This window comes from Furipterus horrens, unplaced genomic scaffold, assembly GCF_987537825.1.
Source record: "Furipterus horrens unplaced genomic scaffold, mFurHor1.1.pri manual_scaffold_5, whole genome shotgun sequence".
In the NCBI taxonomy this organism is placed as follows: domain Eukaryota; kingdom Metazoa; phylum Chordata; class Mammalia; order Chiroptera; family Furipteridae; genus Furipterus; species Furipterus horrens.
Genome location: NW_028327175.1, coordinates 198,607,954 through 198,624,182, shown reverse-complemented (window position 1 = coordinate 198,624,182; position 16,229 = coordinate 198,607,954). Strand labels below are relative to the sequence as shown.

The window sequence follows — 16,229 nt, the reverse complement described above, 5'->3', positions numbered from 1 at the left end:
CGCGGCGGCGCGGCGGCCGTTGGCGTGGGGTCCCGGGCTGCGCCCCGGAGGCCCCTCGCCGCACGTGTGCGCCCCGCGCGGCCGCACCTGGGCGAGGCCGCGGGCCGGCTCACCTGCGCGCGGGAGCTCGGGAACGGCGGGAGGGGGCGGTGTCCTCTTCCCGCGGCCGCTTCATTGTCTTCCCGGTCCGGCCGAGGAGGGCGGGGAGGCCGTCGCCGACGAGCACTCGGGGGCTCTGCCGAGAAGTAGAGTCGCGCCCTCCTCCGGGACGCCCCGCGCCGGCCCGCTGTCTGGGGATTCCCGGCGGGCGACGCCTGTCGGGGTGGCTCGGCTCCAGGGCTGCGCCCGCGGGGGCTCCACTGCCTTGGGCAGCGATTTCTGACGTTTTAACGCGCTCCCCCTTGGGGACGCGCCCTGCGTCTTGGGGTCCCGGCGTTAGCGGCTTAGCCTCGCGCCTTAATGGTGCGGATACCCGGTGCGGCGGCTGCCGGGGACTTGCCCAAGGTCACGCAGGTAGGACCGGGAGGCGCCCGGCGCCCAGCTCCCGAGGCTGCGAGGCCAGCCGGCTGCGGCGCCGCGCGGGGGCCGTGCCGGGCGGTTCGCGGTTTCGCTCGGTGCTTCCTATCGATCCTCCTGGGCACGGGTGGTCGTGACGGAAGCGGCCCGGCTGCCTCTGGTGAGCCCCGCCGTGGGCAGCGGGGCGGGCGCGCTGCGCCCCGAAGCAGAGCATCGCCCGTCGGCTGCGCAGTAAATCCTGGACCTCGATCGCGGGGTCGGGGGTGGGGGCAGGCCCACGCGGAGGCTTAGGGAAGAAACGGGCAGTGCGTGTCGTTTTCCTCTTCGGTTCCACCTCCCCGCGCCGCGGTACCGGCTTTCTTGTTTTACGATGGATCGTTGTCTTTTAATAAGATTTTCTTTGCTTTAATGAAGTCATTGCTCTTTGCGAATTAGTTTTCTAAGCAGAAAATCTTATTTCCTGTGTGTTTAATGACTGGAACAAGCAGCGCAGTGTGGGGTGCAAACCATTGTCTTTTATCTTAGAAGTCCTCTTCGGTCCGCTTCATCCCCGCCCCCACCCCACCCCTCCCCCCCCCCCCCCGCCCCCGCACGCCGCCCGCCGACTTGGTCTCTTAGGGCAATGCCATTGCAGCACTTGACTGCAAAATTTGGGTGAGCTTCATGTGATTCAGGGGAAAAAAAAGTTAACAAAAATCCCGCGGTAAAACTTTGTATTCACCACCTGGAGAACTTGAACTGTCATGTCAGAGCTAGTACGATTCTTTGTGACTTAAACGCATCTTCCATGGCACACTCAAAATTTCATCTTAGCACGCTTGTGGCAAAAATTATTTCCCCAAATAGAGTTTACTATTCCTTGTCTTGGCCACATCTGCCCAAGGGAAATTTACAGTTTAGAATACTTGGGTATTTCAACAGGTATGTTTAAGCTTAGCAGAATTTGAGTTAATGGTTAATTTATTTTATAACGCTATAAACCCTGCAGTGCCTGCATCAAGGGAGGTGGCTGTGAATTTGTCCGTTTTGGTAAGCAGTGGGTCACTTTCTGAGGCTAAGATGTTCTCCGTGCATCGGAACGGCTTCATAGCTCATTTCGTCTTGTTAATTAGTATTTTTATTGTTGCTCGGAGAGGGAAGTAGCAGGTTGCGTCTTTATTTTCCAGTTTTAGCAGTGTAGAAGAAAGGAAAGGCAGTGTGTAAACCTGGGTTTGTCCTGGGCTAGGAGAGACAGTAAAACAGGATAAGTGTACAATTGTTAGGAAACTGCCTGGAGCTGTAAGCCGGAAGGACCTTTTTGGAAGGTCCCCCATTAAGAAATGGGTTATCTTGCTTGAAAAGTAAGGGGGGGGCGGTACTCTGCTGCTGTTACTCTATAGGATACAACTGAAGGGTCCTAGGAAAATACTTGGGAAAGACAGAAACGTTTATATTTTTATAGGGGCTTTTTCCCTAGAAACATTTAGGGCAGCTTTAAAAAAAAAAATAAAGACTTTTACTTAGGCCTGAAAATTCTTATATGACAGTCATACTGCAAAACCCACAGTTACTTTGACTTGGTGGTAATTTGTAACCCAGAATGAAATCTATGAAGTAACTTATTAGAATAATTTAAGTCAGACTTTGCCACTGAAATACTGCTTGATGTTAGTTATTCTTGTTCTTGTTTAAATAACTGTCATTTACGAATGGGGAAGATAAATAGAGATCTGAATAGAATGTAGTCTTTACTCAGAGGTGACAATAGTTACAATCTGCTTTTATTAGACAGAAAATTTCAAGTGTTCTAGCAGGAACTGCCTCAGCTGTGAGCTGAGGGAATGCAAAAATGTTGGTTTGTCCACATGTTTGAGCATTTTACTTTTGGTAACATTAAAATTTGATACTACATATTGGGGTGATTCACTTCAAATCTGCAGTGACACAATAAGATGGCTTCAGGAGGAGATAAGTATTACATTTTAGTCTTAATTCTCTTGACCATCTGCAAGTACACAGCCTTTGGAAATTACTGATGTGTTATCAGAAACTAGTTCTTCAGGTAGTAACTTTGGTAGCTTTAGATGCTTGTCTATAATGCTTAATTATTTTTAGAAACATAAAAATAGAGGATGTTTTTATTTAAAACTCAAAATTCTTTTTGTGCCCTGGCTGGTGTGGCTCAGTGGACTGAGCCCCCACCTGCAAACCGGAAGGTCACAGGTTCGATTCCCAGTCAGGGCACATGCCTGGGTTGCAGGCCAGGTCCCCAGTTGGGAGCGCATGAGAAGCAACTACACATTGATGTTTCTCTCTCTCTCTTTCTCTTTCCCTTCTCGTCTCTCTAAAAATAAATAAAATCTTTAAAAAAGAATTCTTGTTGATAGTTCTTACAGCAGTGGGACTCTTATGCTTAATGGGTAACATTAAACCATTTGAATTCAGATTAGTATTTTTTTTCCTAGTAGCTCCTGTGTGATAAAGAATATGTGAGCTTATAATTCCTAGAAGGTATTTTAGCAAACACATTTGCTGTTTATTTTGGTAAACCTGATTAGTTGAATTGCTTTGATTCTGGAAGATAATGTTTTGGAGATTTTATAGCATAAGCATCTTTGAACTGGAATATCTGTTGAATAAAAAAAAAATCAGTTGTTTGGGATATTTTAAAATATTTAAGTCAGAGACTCTTAAATATTTTTAAATTTTTAAAAAACTTACTGATTTTACAGAGAGAGGGGAAGGGGGAGAGAAAAACATTGATTTGTTGTTTCATTGACCGGGAATCGAACCTGCATCCTTGGCATATTGGGACGATGCTCTAACCAACTGAGCTACCTGGCTAGGGTTAAATTTTTTAGTTTTAAGTATTTTTTTTTTTCCTACATGGAATCCTTAACAAACATCAATGTTATCGTTTTATCATCCAAAAGTTGTGGTTTTATTCCTTTATGTAACTTAGACTTGTAGGAGTTTAACCATTGAACTCTGGATTCTGGATTCAGTTCATCTTTTTCTGGAAGAAAGGACGATCCCAGGCACTTAGAATTGGAAGCGATCTCAGAGGACTTCTATCTACCGCAGCATCTTACCCGGCACAGTAAATGCCGCGTGGGGATTTCCACGTTAGGTATTCCAGGTGTCATCAGGTTAGTGAGCAGGCGGAGCTTGTTGGGAACCAACATGGAACAGTCTGTTTTTCAACATTCACTTTCTTTTAACTATGATTTGTAGGCTCTCTCTCCCCCCCACGGCCCCGCCCCCCTCCTCATGACCTCATGGGCAGATGATAGCTTTTCTGCATTTACAGCTATTAAAAGCTCCAGTCTAATCTATTTCAGTTTGAACCTTCAATCTCCTATTGAATGTAAAGCTCCTCTCCTCCCTCACCCCAGTGTCTGGCCACTTCCTGCTGGAAGCACTGGGAGCAGGGAGGGGTGTGGGACGCCCCAGCATACCTCTTTCTCCTCCCTCCTGCAGGATCTGCTTGGACAGGGACTAGTCAGAAGTGAAAGGCCGAGTATTTCTTACTTGCAGTATTAAAGCTCTGTTTTAAGGAACAGCGGCAAGCCCCTGATAGGAGTCCAGACTGGAGTCTGGTGAGATTTTTGCAGGGAGACTGCCCCCTGCACAGAGGTCCTAATTAGGAAATTTGCCGCCTACACTCCCACCCCCTTCTCCTGTCCTGTCACCTGCCCCCTTGGTTCTTGTGAGTGTGTCGGGGTGAGTGGGCTGGGGATCTTTCCTTCCGCAGGCAGATTGTAGGAGACCAGCCAGGTAGCTCCTGGCCAGCTCCCTGCCGCCGTTTGCACCCAGCCCCCTGGACGCTCGTCTCCTTGGGGCGCTGCACCTGGCCCGCAGCTGCCCGTTTCCGCGCCTGCCGTTCGGACACCGACGCTGAACTGGAGAATGCGGTGCCCGTCACCCCTTGCAGGGAGGGGCCTCTTACCTTGCCGACTGATTCTCTGGGGTGTCCCCTGGCACTGTTTGTGGGCAACTACCTCCTTTCTTTCCCTGTGCTCTCCCTGAAGACCTGGAAGACCTGTAATTTTTTCCTCTGTCAACTGTTTGTATAGTGTGGGATGGTGGGAAGGCGCCGGTCGGGTGCCAGAGCCCGGAGCTGGGGGGGGGGGGGGTGCCAGGGCTGGACTCCACAGGTGTGTGTGATCCTTGGTGTCCGCTCGCGCGCGGCCTGTGTTCGTCGGCACTTTGGGACGATAAGGATGGGCTCACCCACACTTGGTTAGCAAACTGGTGCGGTCCTGTGGGCCTGCTGAGGTCTCCCTAGGCGGAATTTAGTTTTTCTTTATTTCCTTCCTGTCTCTTTCTGACTTTTGTTTTTATTTTTGGCTTACTTCCTAGTTCCTGACTGATGAAGTATTAACTGTGAATTTGTTAATTACTGATTGTATTATCTAACTATACCTTAGAGCGAAAGTAATACTGGAGGATAAATAGTGGGGAGGTTTTAATAATATACTTTTATCTATTCTTGCCGCATACTAAAAATGTAAATCTAAACACTAATAAGAGTGTTTCAACCTTTTTCCTTCCGTCATCTGAACAAACCAGTCAGATAAATCTGCTAAATGATTTCTTGTCTGATGAGGAAAAAGCAACTTTATATTTAGAAAACGGAACATTCAGGTTGGTTGCAGTAATCAGGGGTTTCTTCATACTTCATTCAGCAAATCTCAGTGACTGAGTGCCTTCCATGTGCCAGCCACTGATGTAGCCGTTGGAGGAACAGTAGTAAACGGAGAGAAATCCCTACTCTCAGGGAGTCCGCACCCCCGTGTGAGGAAGCAGCCAGCAGGCAAATAGCACGTGGTACTGCTCCTTAGCCGTAACTGCGGAGGGCAGGCTCGGGAGACGCGGGCAGGGCGTGGGCAGTGGCAGGGCAGGTGGGAGCGTTTGCAGTGTTAGGGGCGGTGTCGAGGGAGGCCTTCCCCCAGAAGAGGACTCGTGGGTTACAAGGCCTTGAGTGGGGACCTTGCATGATGCAGCAAGAGCCCAGTGGTGAGCTGGGGAGGGGTGGCGTGGGGGTAGGTGAGGCCCCTGTGTCTTGGGCTTTTACTCTGAGTGAGAAGGATTGCATCAAAGCAATGGATTTAACCCTGGCTGAACACCGGAGTTGTCTGGGGAGCTTTAAAAACGTGCTGATGCCTAGACCCCATCTCCAGAGTTTCTAATTTAATCGCTTTGGGACGGGGCGGGGGTCCAGCCTAGGCATCGGGATTTTCAAAAACTCCTAGGAAGTTCTAAGAGGCAGGCCAAGCTGAAGTTCTGAGTAAAGCGCATTACATACTAGTGTTGAAGGATCCCCTCTGGCACTGCTGCTTCCTAACCGCGTGACCTTGGACGGGTTGTGAAGCCTTTGGTGTTTTTGTTTTCTCATCTGTCGGATCGTTATAGGATTAAATAAACTGATATTTAGACTCGTGCTTGGCGAGTCGTACTATGTATACGTGGTTATCAGATCACCACTTGAACATACATCTTAATGGGCTTGCTCTGACTGCTGAGGACAGAGCGAGGCGTGCTGGGGCAGAAGCACGGAGGCCCTCGTGGGGGTCCCGCTGAGAGTGCCGATGGCTTGAACCAGAGTGGCGGTGATGACAGGATGAGAGGTGGTGGGATTCTGGGTATGTTTATACGGTGGAGCCGACGGGATCTGCTGAAGGATCCGACACGGAATGAGAGAGAAAGTCTCAATAAAGGTGACTCCTAAGATGTTTTGCCTGAACAGCTGGAGGAAGGGGAGTGGCTGTTAGGACTGAGACAGGGGAGACAGAAACAGATTTCCGGGGGGCGGGGGGTGCCTAGAGCTCAGTCTGCTAAGTATGGGGTGTCTGTTAGATTTGTCAGTAGATCTGTAGAACAGGCAGTTGTATACATGAACCTGGAGTTCAGCAGAGCATCTGGGTCTGGCGATAGCAGTTTGGAAGTCATTAGTCTTGAGAGCTCTTGGAAGGAGTGGGCTCACCAAGACTGCGCATCTGTAGAGGGAGGTCTGTGGACCGTTCCTGGGACACTGCAGTGTTCAGAGGTCTGGGGGGGGGGGATGTTTCGGGGAGTTTCCTAGGTGCGCTAGAATGAAAGACAGTTGGGATTCTTTTCTGTGTAACAGCTTTACTGGGATATACCGTATTTTTTGCTTCGTAAGACGCACTTTCCCCTGCCAACAGTGGGGGGAAATGTCTGTGCGTCTTATGGAGCGAATATTGCGTCACAGGCCATGGTGTGTATCACCGGACCTGTCAGCGGTGGCAACAGCTGTTAGAAGAGGAAGTGGTGGGCCCGTGTAAACCCCTGGGGACGCTTAAATGTCCCACTTTACTGCTGAATTTCAGGGCATCTGGTCGGTATGAAGACAGCGAAGAGAGTGGTATCAGTGATTGTGAGCACCTGAGCTTCATAGATTCTGACACTAGCGGTGATGAGTTCTTGGGGTTCCCGGAAAACTAGAAGAGCACTTGAACCTTAAAGTCTCTCCTCATTTGATAATGACAGTAATGATGGTTAATACCGCTGCTGACTGCGGGTCAGTTTACATGGTTGAAATATTATTCTGTTGTATTTTATTACATATTTTAGTACACCATTTGGTTCAGAATTTTTTTTTTCTTGTTTTCCTCCTCTAAATCTAGGTGTGTCTTATAGTGCGAAAAATACAGTCATTTACAGTATTCCCTCACTTATCGGAGGTATTATGTTCCAGACCTCCCCCCCGCAAAGTAGGAACCTTACATTTATTCTGCACCCTTAAACCTACGTAACTTTAACAACATACATATACAGTACCACAAAATCCCGCGATAAAGTGAAAAATCCGCAATAATTAAATACAATATTTTTAAAAATTCCCGCGATACAGCGAGGCCGCGATAAGTGAACCGCGATATAGAGAGGGGCTGCTGTATTTCCACGTGGATAGCTCCTTGTTCCAGCACCATTTGTTGAATGATTATCCTCCTGTGGACTCGCCTTGGCACCTTTGTTGAAAATCAGTTGACAGCGTCTGTGTGGGTCTGTTTCTGCATGCTATTCTGTTCCCTTGGTTTATTATATCTATATTTTCAGCAGTCCTACGCCGTCTTCATTTATGAGACTTTATTGTAAGTCTTTAAATCAAATCGTTCAAGTCTGTACTTTGGGAAATAGATTTGGTTTTTTGGGGGGGTCATTTTCATGTCTGTATATATATAATAGCATCACCTTGTCATTTTTAATAAAATACCTTGCTGGAATTTTAATTGGTTGGATTGTAGATTTTCTTTATCCCTTTCTGTGTCTGGAAAATACTTCATTGTATGGATATACCACATTTTGGTTTATCCATTCACCTGTTGTTGGACATAGGGATTGTTTCTACTTTTGGCTATTGTGAATAGTGCTGCTGTGAACATTCATGTGTTTGAGTGTCTATTTTCACTTCTTTTGGGTATATACTTAGGAGCAGAAATGCTTAACTTTTGAAGACCCACCAAACGCTTTACACAGCTCTTGTACCGTTTCACGTCCGCAGCAGCAGCGCAGGAAGTTCCGTTGTTCGGTTGTAAGTTAGTCACGTGCTCAGATACTAGGCCTGTGTCAGACGTGCGACTGGCGACAGCTTCTGTTTTGTAATTATCTCATGTTTTGTTGTCCTTTGATGCAAAATTTCAAATTTTCGTGAAGTCCAATTTATCTTATTTTTTTGGTGGTGGTTTGTGCTTCTGTCATATTTAAGAATTCATCTCCAGATCCAGGGTCATGAAGATAAACCCCTATATTTTCTTAAAATTATATAGTTTTAGCTCTTGTATTGATTGGTTATGTTTTGTGTATGGTGTGGAGTCGGGGTCCGGTTTCGTCCTTTAGCGTGTGGGCATGCAGGCGCCCCGCACCATTTGGGGAGGAGGCGCGATTCCCGCTGCCGGACGCTGGCCCCCCCCCCCCCCTTAGAAGCAGCTGGCGGTGGGTGTTCAGGGTTATTTCTGGGGTCTCAGTTCTCTTCCTGTGCTCCAGGTCTTCTCCAAAGGCAGTACCGCGCACGTTGGTAGTTTTCACCTGTAGAACATTAATGTTAATAATATATTACCTTTAGTACATTAATATATTACCTATAGCACATTAATTTTTCTAGTTTGATTATATTTTAGAACTTCTAAAAAACTTTGGGTGAGTTCTTAAAAGAAATTATCTTCTCTAAATGCCAGATTTATAATAATTCACACATGCAAACTTACTAGGTAAGTTTTGTTTAAAACTGTTTGGTGTGTTTCACCATTTCTCTGGCTGTTTGCAGAATGGTGACTTAGATATGTAGTACATCAGGGTGTACGCTAATCGAATTTTCCCTGTGACTTGAGCTTCCCTTGATCTTTTACCTGAAGAGATGGTCATATATGTAAAAAATTGAACCTACCACCAGATGTTGCTGCTGGCTGTACAAGTATGAGATAGGAGCAGCCTGCACACTGGCATCACATCAGGAAGGAATCACATATCTAGTTTCTAAAGAAAAAAAATGACTCTTAACGCTGCTCTTTTACCCAAGTCGTGGTTTTCAGCGTTATCAGTGCAGTAAAATTTTCAGTGCTGCAGAGTCAGAATATGATGTGCCTCTGAAATCTCTTAATCTGTAACCCTCTCTTGTTCTCCTGCAGTCATTGCTTTGCTGGAGAAGCGGGGCTCTTTGTCCTGTTGTTGCCCACAATCTGGCTTTGGCTGATTGAATCCCTCTGGTCTGCTTAATCTGCTCCCCGGTGTCCCTTATGTTCTGTGACTTGGTCACTGGGCCTAGGGCCGTCTGGAGACTTGAGCAGTTTCAGATAAAAACTCGGCTTTTAGTTACAGTATGTTCGCTTCGTTGGTAATGTTTGTGTTTCCCATCAGGAGGCACATTGTACCTGCTTGTCTCTCTTCTCGTGTTAGCTGACTTGGTTTTGATTCATTTTAGTTTTAAGATTGAAGAGGTCTTGGAGAGGCCGGGTGCTGCAGGATTTAAGATACAGGCTTTCGAGTCCAGGAATCGGGTTCACGTTGTGATTCGTTACCTGCTAGTTCTCCAGTCTTGGCAAGTCGCTTCCCCTTCTCGGTGTTCCGTTTCCTCCCGGCGCGGCGGCGGGAAGGAGGGTGCCTACTCATGGGGTCATTTCTGAGAAGGTGCGTGGAAAGGAGTCACGCAGAGCCTGCCGTGCAGTAAGGAGCCAGTGGAAGTCAGCTCCTGCCGCTGTTTTGTAAATTTAAATAATATTCTAAAGCAGTCTGAAAGGTCGATGATCTCAATTTATAAGTGAGGAAATGCAGGTTTGGGTAGCTGACTTTTTGGTTCACTGGGGTTTGTTTTGTGGAAAAGTAAGTAAATTATTCAGGTGAGGTGAATAGTTTTCTTGTCAAGCGTGTGAACAGGAGCACTAGGTAACCACTCACAAGCTTAATTTTAAAAGTGGTTTTTGCCCGTGCTTTGTATGCATTCACCCTAACTGGCTCCCACCTCGCGTTGAAGAGCAGGCTCCTTGTTGAACAGACCATACGATAGCACGTTTTATTCTTTTTTTATTTATATTTTTTTAAGTTTTATTCTTGAAGTCCACTGAGGAATGCTTACTGTCAATGTTTTTGCTTTGCAGTGTGATGTTCAAGCTCAGAAATGCCTTATGTGGATCGTCAGAATCGCATCTGTGGTTTTCTAGACATTGAAGAAAATGAAAACAGTGGGAAATTCCTTCGAAGGTACTTCATTCTGGACACCAGAGAAGACAGTTTTGTGTGGTACATGGATAACCCGCAGGTCTGTAAAGTACAGAGGATTGCCTTTCTCCAGAAGCATCCAGGGGTTTAGTTGTTGAAGTGTCGCATTGACATATTACTGATGTTAGGGTTCGTCTTCCCAAACAGCATGTGTTCAGGTTCATTTCTGCTGGCGGCACCTGCCCTGGCCTCCCACCCGACTCCTAATGTCTTCTTTGAATTTCATAAAATGAAACTAAATTTACTTGACAAGAATGTATGCATCATGTATGCGTTTCCTCCCTTGGGGAGAAATACTATCTCTGGTAGAAAAATAAAAAATTGTTTAGATTTAAGGTAGTTTCTCCAAGATAGAGACTAGTTTTGGGAAATCAGCCTCTTAAACTAGCTGACACTCTTGCACACGTGCGGCCCTTTTTATCTTGTAACGTGGGACTTGCATGTCAGCCATCGTAATGCCATTCGTGAGTTGAAACCCACTCTGTTTTATTGTTGCCTTGCAAATCATTTGGGGTAAATGTTATAAATTAAAAACGAGAATGTTAGTTTTATGGTCTGTGACGGACCTTGGCTTAGAGATCATCTGTTGAGCTATTTTAAATTTACCTGTGACTGTTTATTCAGATTGAGATGTGTGTTGCAAGGGAGCATGTGCAAAACACGGGACGAGTCCCTAGCAGACTTCCGAACTGATGGGGTCTAGTGGGCTTCCTGTGCAGGCGAGGGGCCTGAAGGCCTGGACGGTCAGGGACTGGTAGTAGCTTCCGTTCTGTCGCAGAGTGGGAACGAGACCCGCTGACACCCGATCTAGTGTTCTGTCCTACGCTCCACTGATTGTAGGTGAGAGGAAATACGCATACGCTCATGCGTTTGTATTTGCTCACACAGAATCTGAGTTGTAGGGGACCTTGGTATTAATTCAGCCTGCTTAATGCAAGAAACCCATTTATCCCCGATCTTCACCTTCACTGTTGTTTGAACTACACGTTCCTAAAAAGGATGTATTATGTTTGAGACAGCTTTAATTATTATTTGCTCTGTGAGCCATAATCTAGTTCCTTGTATTTTCTTTTGCCCTTTGATTCTCTATAAAGTAAGTCTAGACCTTTATCAACAGGCAGCCTTTCAAATTTTGGAGGATAATTTGTATTTTAAGTCAGTTTATATTATTTGAGTGCTGACTTTGTATAAAAATTTTTTTGTTTTTTCTTTTTTTTTTTTTTCTGGCCAGGAACTCTTTTCTCTGTCCTTACTCTTGAACGCTTACTGATATCCAGTGTTGCTCCCTTATCTCTGGGTGTAACCAGCTTTCTTGGGTGGTGGTAACCTGGCTATGCAGCTACATGATTAATATCTTTATTCACTTGACCAGTCAGTGGGAGAAGGAACTGGTCAGCAGAAATCAAAAGTTAATCTTTACCCTTTTTTTTAAAGCATAAATCAGATTTCTCCCCTTTCTAACCCCATCTTTATCTGTGGCACAAGCCCCTCCCAAACTCCTTACCCAGAGGTGGAAAATAACTTAATACCTGACTCCTTCTAATTGCTATTTACTAGATTCCATATCTGGTCCTCACCCATGCAAGCCATTATACTGTTCTCTCTCTTGGCTTATATATGGTTTCTCCTGAATTTTATTTAAAAATCTTTGATTGTTTTTCTATCTTCATATATAACAGGTTCTTCTCAGAATTCCTCCCTTTATCAGTACTTTCCACTTAAACGGAGCTAAAAGCTCGTAAGTACAGAATAGAAGATGTTTATTACATGGAAGGAAACAAACTTGGAATGCAGAGGAAGGGTGTGATTATAGCTAGCATGAAGAGTTCAACCTTCATGGAGGTGGTAGCATTTGAGGTTGACCTAGAAGCGTGGATGTAGTTTTGGCCAAGAGGTGGAGACGCGGGTATTCCAGTGCTCAGAGCGCAGCGCGGGCAGCGGACCCGGAGCGGGAAGGCCTGTGCTGTATTGGCAGAATTCCTTTGCTTTGCGCTTCGCTAGGTCTCCTTCACATGAACTCTTCTGAAGCCAGATTTCTGTGGTGTGATTAGCACATTGCTTTTTTTGACCGTATGCAGAATTTTAAAACTGTCCTTTTTTATTCAGTTCTCAATAACTCTGTCTCTTCATTCCGACCGAGGAGAATCTTTGGCAGTTTCCATGCTGCCAGCCATTGTGTTAGCCATCAAGACTTAGATCCCTCATGAAAACTCCAGTAAAATGTCTTGCCGAGTCTTATATTAGATTAAACCTCATGAAATTGCCCATGTGCCAGTATTTTCGTGCACTAAAAACGGCAATTTCATATGATTCAGTCTAGTAGCTTATGGTTACAGTGCTGTAACACTGTTACACTGATCAGCATAACCTTGATAATGGAGGTGAATTGGTTTGGCTCCCCTGTCCTTAGGGAGCCATTCTTCCTCTGTTGTTTTCTTAATCACTACCCCTTGGTTTAACCCTTTCAGTGCCATGTGTAGTTCGAAATTTGGATCAACATGAGAAAAAATTATATCAGAATGTAACCTGAGAGAACAAAACATAAAATACAAATTATTCCACTGTTATTTACATTTACAGCCGTCGAAAAAAGTCGCTGGGAGTGGCGCTGGCACTTTGGGAAAAATTGTCAGCGTCGTTCACAGTGACCTTGGTTTTCAAAGGGTTAAGAAAATCCATTGTAGTGTATTACTAGAGATAAGGCAATATGTATACTCTTGATATTTCTTAAAATTGTTTTATGTCTCTAAATATTTTTTCCCATTGCTTTGAGGAACAAAATCTGATCTTGTTTATGGCTTTTTTAAGTGCATGAAAAAATAAGTGTAGCTACAATGATAAAAATAGCTTTTTAGTTATAAAATCTATTGACTTCAGTTTTGTTATCTATATTGTCAACTTGATTTCAGGCCTAGTAAATACTGACTTGAAAAAGCTAACTTGTAAAATGTGATGTTAAAAAATATAATTCATTACTTTTTAAATGTGTAGAAAATTATATAAAAGAAATCCATAATGTTGGGTGTTAACTATTTAATAACAACTTGTTTCTAGAACCTCCCTTCTGGATCATCTCGTGTTGGAGCCATTAAACTTACCTACATTTCAAAGGTAGTCTTTCTGTATTGAATTACGTTTATTCTTGATAAAGTTTCTTAGAATGGGAGTGTGAATAAAAGGAGCAAATTTCCTTTCTGGGTCATTTAATGATGATGTTCAGGTTCATATCATGCTGAAAATAGTACCTGATTACTGTGCTTAGCATGTTCTTTGATAAAATTAGGGCGAATATAGAATTAACTTACAGGATGTAACGTACTGTAAAAGTTAACATTAACTTTTATGGTCAGGTATATAAACATCAGAAGGGGAGAAATCAGTTAAAATTAGGTTCTGTCTCTGGGAAATGGACAATATTTTTCTAAGTCAGTATTATATTTATTTAAACTGTTTCCAGTTTTTAATTCCATTACCTTAACTTTTTCTTCATGTTTTATTATTTGAGGAAAATGTGAACCATCTTTATGATGAATGATTTTCCCCTCATTTCTATTTTTTGACTACTAATTTCTGTTTGTTTGTTTTTTCTGACATTTTTGCAGCACTGTTTTTCTTCTTAAAAATTTAGTTTTGGTATTGTCAGGTAGTTTTTATCCTGCGGGTTTTTTGTGTTTTACACTAAGTAATACATTTTTTGATGACTTAGGATATGAGATGTGAAAAGTAGAAACAGTGTGATTGAGAAATATGCATGTGCACACTTACCCATATATTGGAGTTTGTTAGCAAAGGTCTTCAGCAGACCAATTTACAAGAGTGTTTCTGTTTAAAAGATATTTTTATAAATAAAATACTTTGTAATCAGTATAACAATAGAGCTAGTCATTCTCATTGACTAAAAAAAAAAAAGCCCTTGAACAATAAAGATTAAAGGGAAAAAAATGTATGTTAAAGCCATATAATGTAAATTTATGAGACAAATATTGCTTATCTTTGCCTCAAGCGTTTCTGTAAATTAAGATTTTTAATAAATCCTTCAGAGTAGCTTGCAGATTAAATTCTATAGGGACTGATATTAGGAAGCGTAGAATTCCAGGGTTAAATCGGTTCTAGATTCCCAGGTGTCGATTGTGCCAGATGTGTGCTGTGACAGAAATATGCTGCTGGCATTTTTGACTCTCAATGACGTGGTGTGGAAAGGCCTGTTTTATTGAAATTGGCAGTTGATGGAGAGTTTGCCCATCAGATTGTGTCTTTTTAAAAATGGGAGCTCCTTTCATTCATTTTTTTCAAGGTGAAGTGTGCTTTTATTTTTTCTTTATATTGGCACTTTATTTGTACTTGATTTTAATCAAAGATTGTTTTCATTTTTTTTTTTTTCCAACTGCAGTTTATATTCAGTATTGCTTTGTATTGGTTTCAGGTGGAAAATGGGAGCTCTTTTTAAAAATAAACTATGAACTAAGCAAGCGGGCTGACTGGCCAGCCGCTCTCCCTCTCTCCATTGCTTCTCTTTAAAAATGGAGCCTTCTCTGTGTAGTTCTGTTAACTTTCATCTATCCACAGCTTACGGAAGTTTGAATGGTACAATTTGTACTCACTTTAGACATGCCACTTTTTCCCCCAGAATTTATTCCTGGAACAAATTTTAGTGTGACTCAGAACTGTGGATTTGTAGTTGGGATCAGTCAGGAACCCGAATCTTAGAATTCTTTTTGAAAGTACAAACAGATGCCACAGTTAGAAGTTCCGACCTGGTCAGCAGCCTGGGCGAGAGTCGGGAACGGGCTTCCAGGAGAGCCACTTGCCTTAAAGGGACAGCAGCAAGCAGGTGCAGTTGGCTGCTTCCCCGTCTAAAAGGGACTACGTGCTCCACTCAGTGAAGTGACCCCGTCACCCAGGACGTTCTAGTGTGCAGGAGAGGGCCCGGTTCGGTTTTGCCGTCCTCGTTGCAGATGAATGCCTGCTGGATTACAGTCCCTCCTTTGCCCACCGTCTTTTTCTCTTAAGTTCACAGCTAATTTAGGAACGTACAACTGGGGAAGAATTTATAGTTTTGTAAAGTATTCATTGAGGGTAGTTTGAAAAATATGTTAAAAATATTTATATGTGTGGCATAAAACAACAGTTTACTTTCAACTTTTTCATGTTTCTTTTGAGAAAAACAAGTTTGTTCAAAGAGGACATAGAAGTGTCATTTGTTGTAAACAGCTTACCGTTGGGACCCATGTCCTGTATTTAATTTGCAGTTCCTTTTCAGCTGCCTTAAAAGTTCAGTTTTAGACCCCTGTGCTAGACGTGTGTGGTTATTGGGAAAGCATATCCGTGGGAGTGTGCGCTGTATTTAAAGCTGGTCACGGTAGCATATGAAGAAGTGAGTGATTCATGTCTCTTTCTTGTTAGGTTAGCGATGCAACTAAGCTACGGCCGAAGGCTGAGTTCTGTTTCGGTGAGTAGCCATGTTTTCTGTGTTAGTGGTTTTAGGTTAGACTCCTATAATTACATATTTTGTAAGAGAAAACAGTTTCCAAGAACCACGCAACACAAACCTAAGGGCTAATCAATTATTCTAAAGCCAGTACCCTTGAAACCGCCATCCAGGTAAGGAAATAAAACTACTGCTCTCTTACCCATGATGCCTTTTTTCTCTGTCTCATCCCAGTCAAAACCTCTTCCCTCTGCCAACATGTAATCATTACCTAGGTCTTTATAGTGATCACATCCAGCGAGACTTGAGAAGATTTTTTTACTTTCTACCTTGTATTATTCCATAATAAATACATAAATAGGAAGAGGATTTTGTTTTCAGTTTGTGGGTAATGAGAAGTTCACAGTGGGGGGTAATTGAGTGGCTGTCGAATACATCCTTGTGTGCTGTGCCTGGCCCTGGGGCTGTGACGGTAATCAGAAGCAATTGCGGCCCTTAAGACTTTCACAGGCTGGTTGTCGCCCAGGCAGATACAGTGCTGGGTAATTATTGCATGTAGTGCAGTCAG

General features: G+C 43.9%; 1 protein-coding gene across 4 annotated transcripts in view; it reads left to right on the top strand.

Annotated features, from left to right (window-relative positions):
* The first annotated feature begins 340 nt into the window (after positions 1 to 340).
* The window catches only part of PLEKHA1 (pleckstrin homology domain containing A1), a 38,118-nt gene continuing 22,229 nt past the window's right edge, over positions 341 to 16,229 (top strand). Inside the window, exons 1-4 of one of the 4 annotated variants that reach the window (XM_090278732.1) lie at positions 341 to 513; positions 10,113 to 10,273; positions 13,288 to 13,344; positions 15,637 to 15,682. In XM_090278732.1, coding sequence (XP_090134858.1) covers positions 10,133 to 10,273; positions 13,288 to 13,344; positions 15,637 to 15,682 — 244 coding nt within the window. In that variant the 5' untranslated portion in view covers positions 341 to 513; positions 10,113 to 10,132. Of the gene's footprint in view, positions 514 to 10,112; positions 10,274 to 13,287; positions 13,345 to 15,636; positions 15,683 to 16,229 lie in introns of those variants that run through there. The other 3 variants (XM_090278731.1, XM_090278729.1, XM_090278730.1) reach the window with 3 other exon arrangements.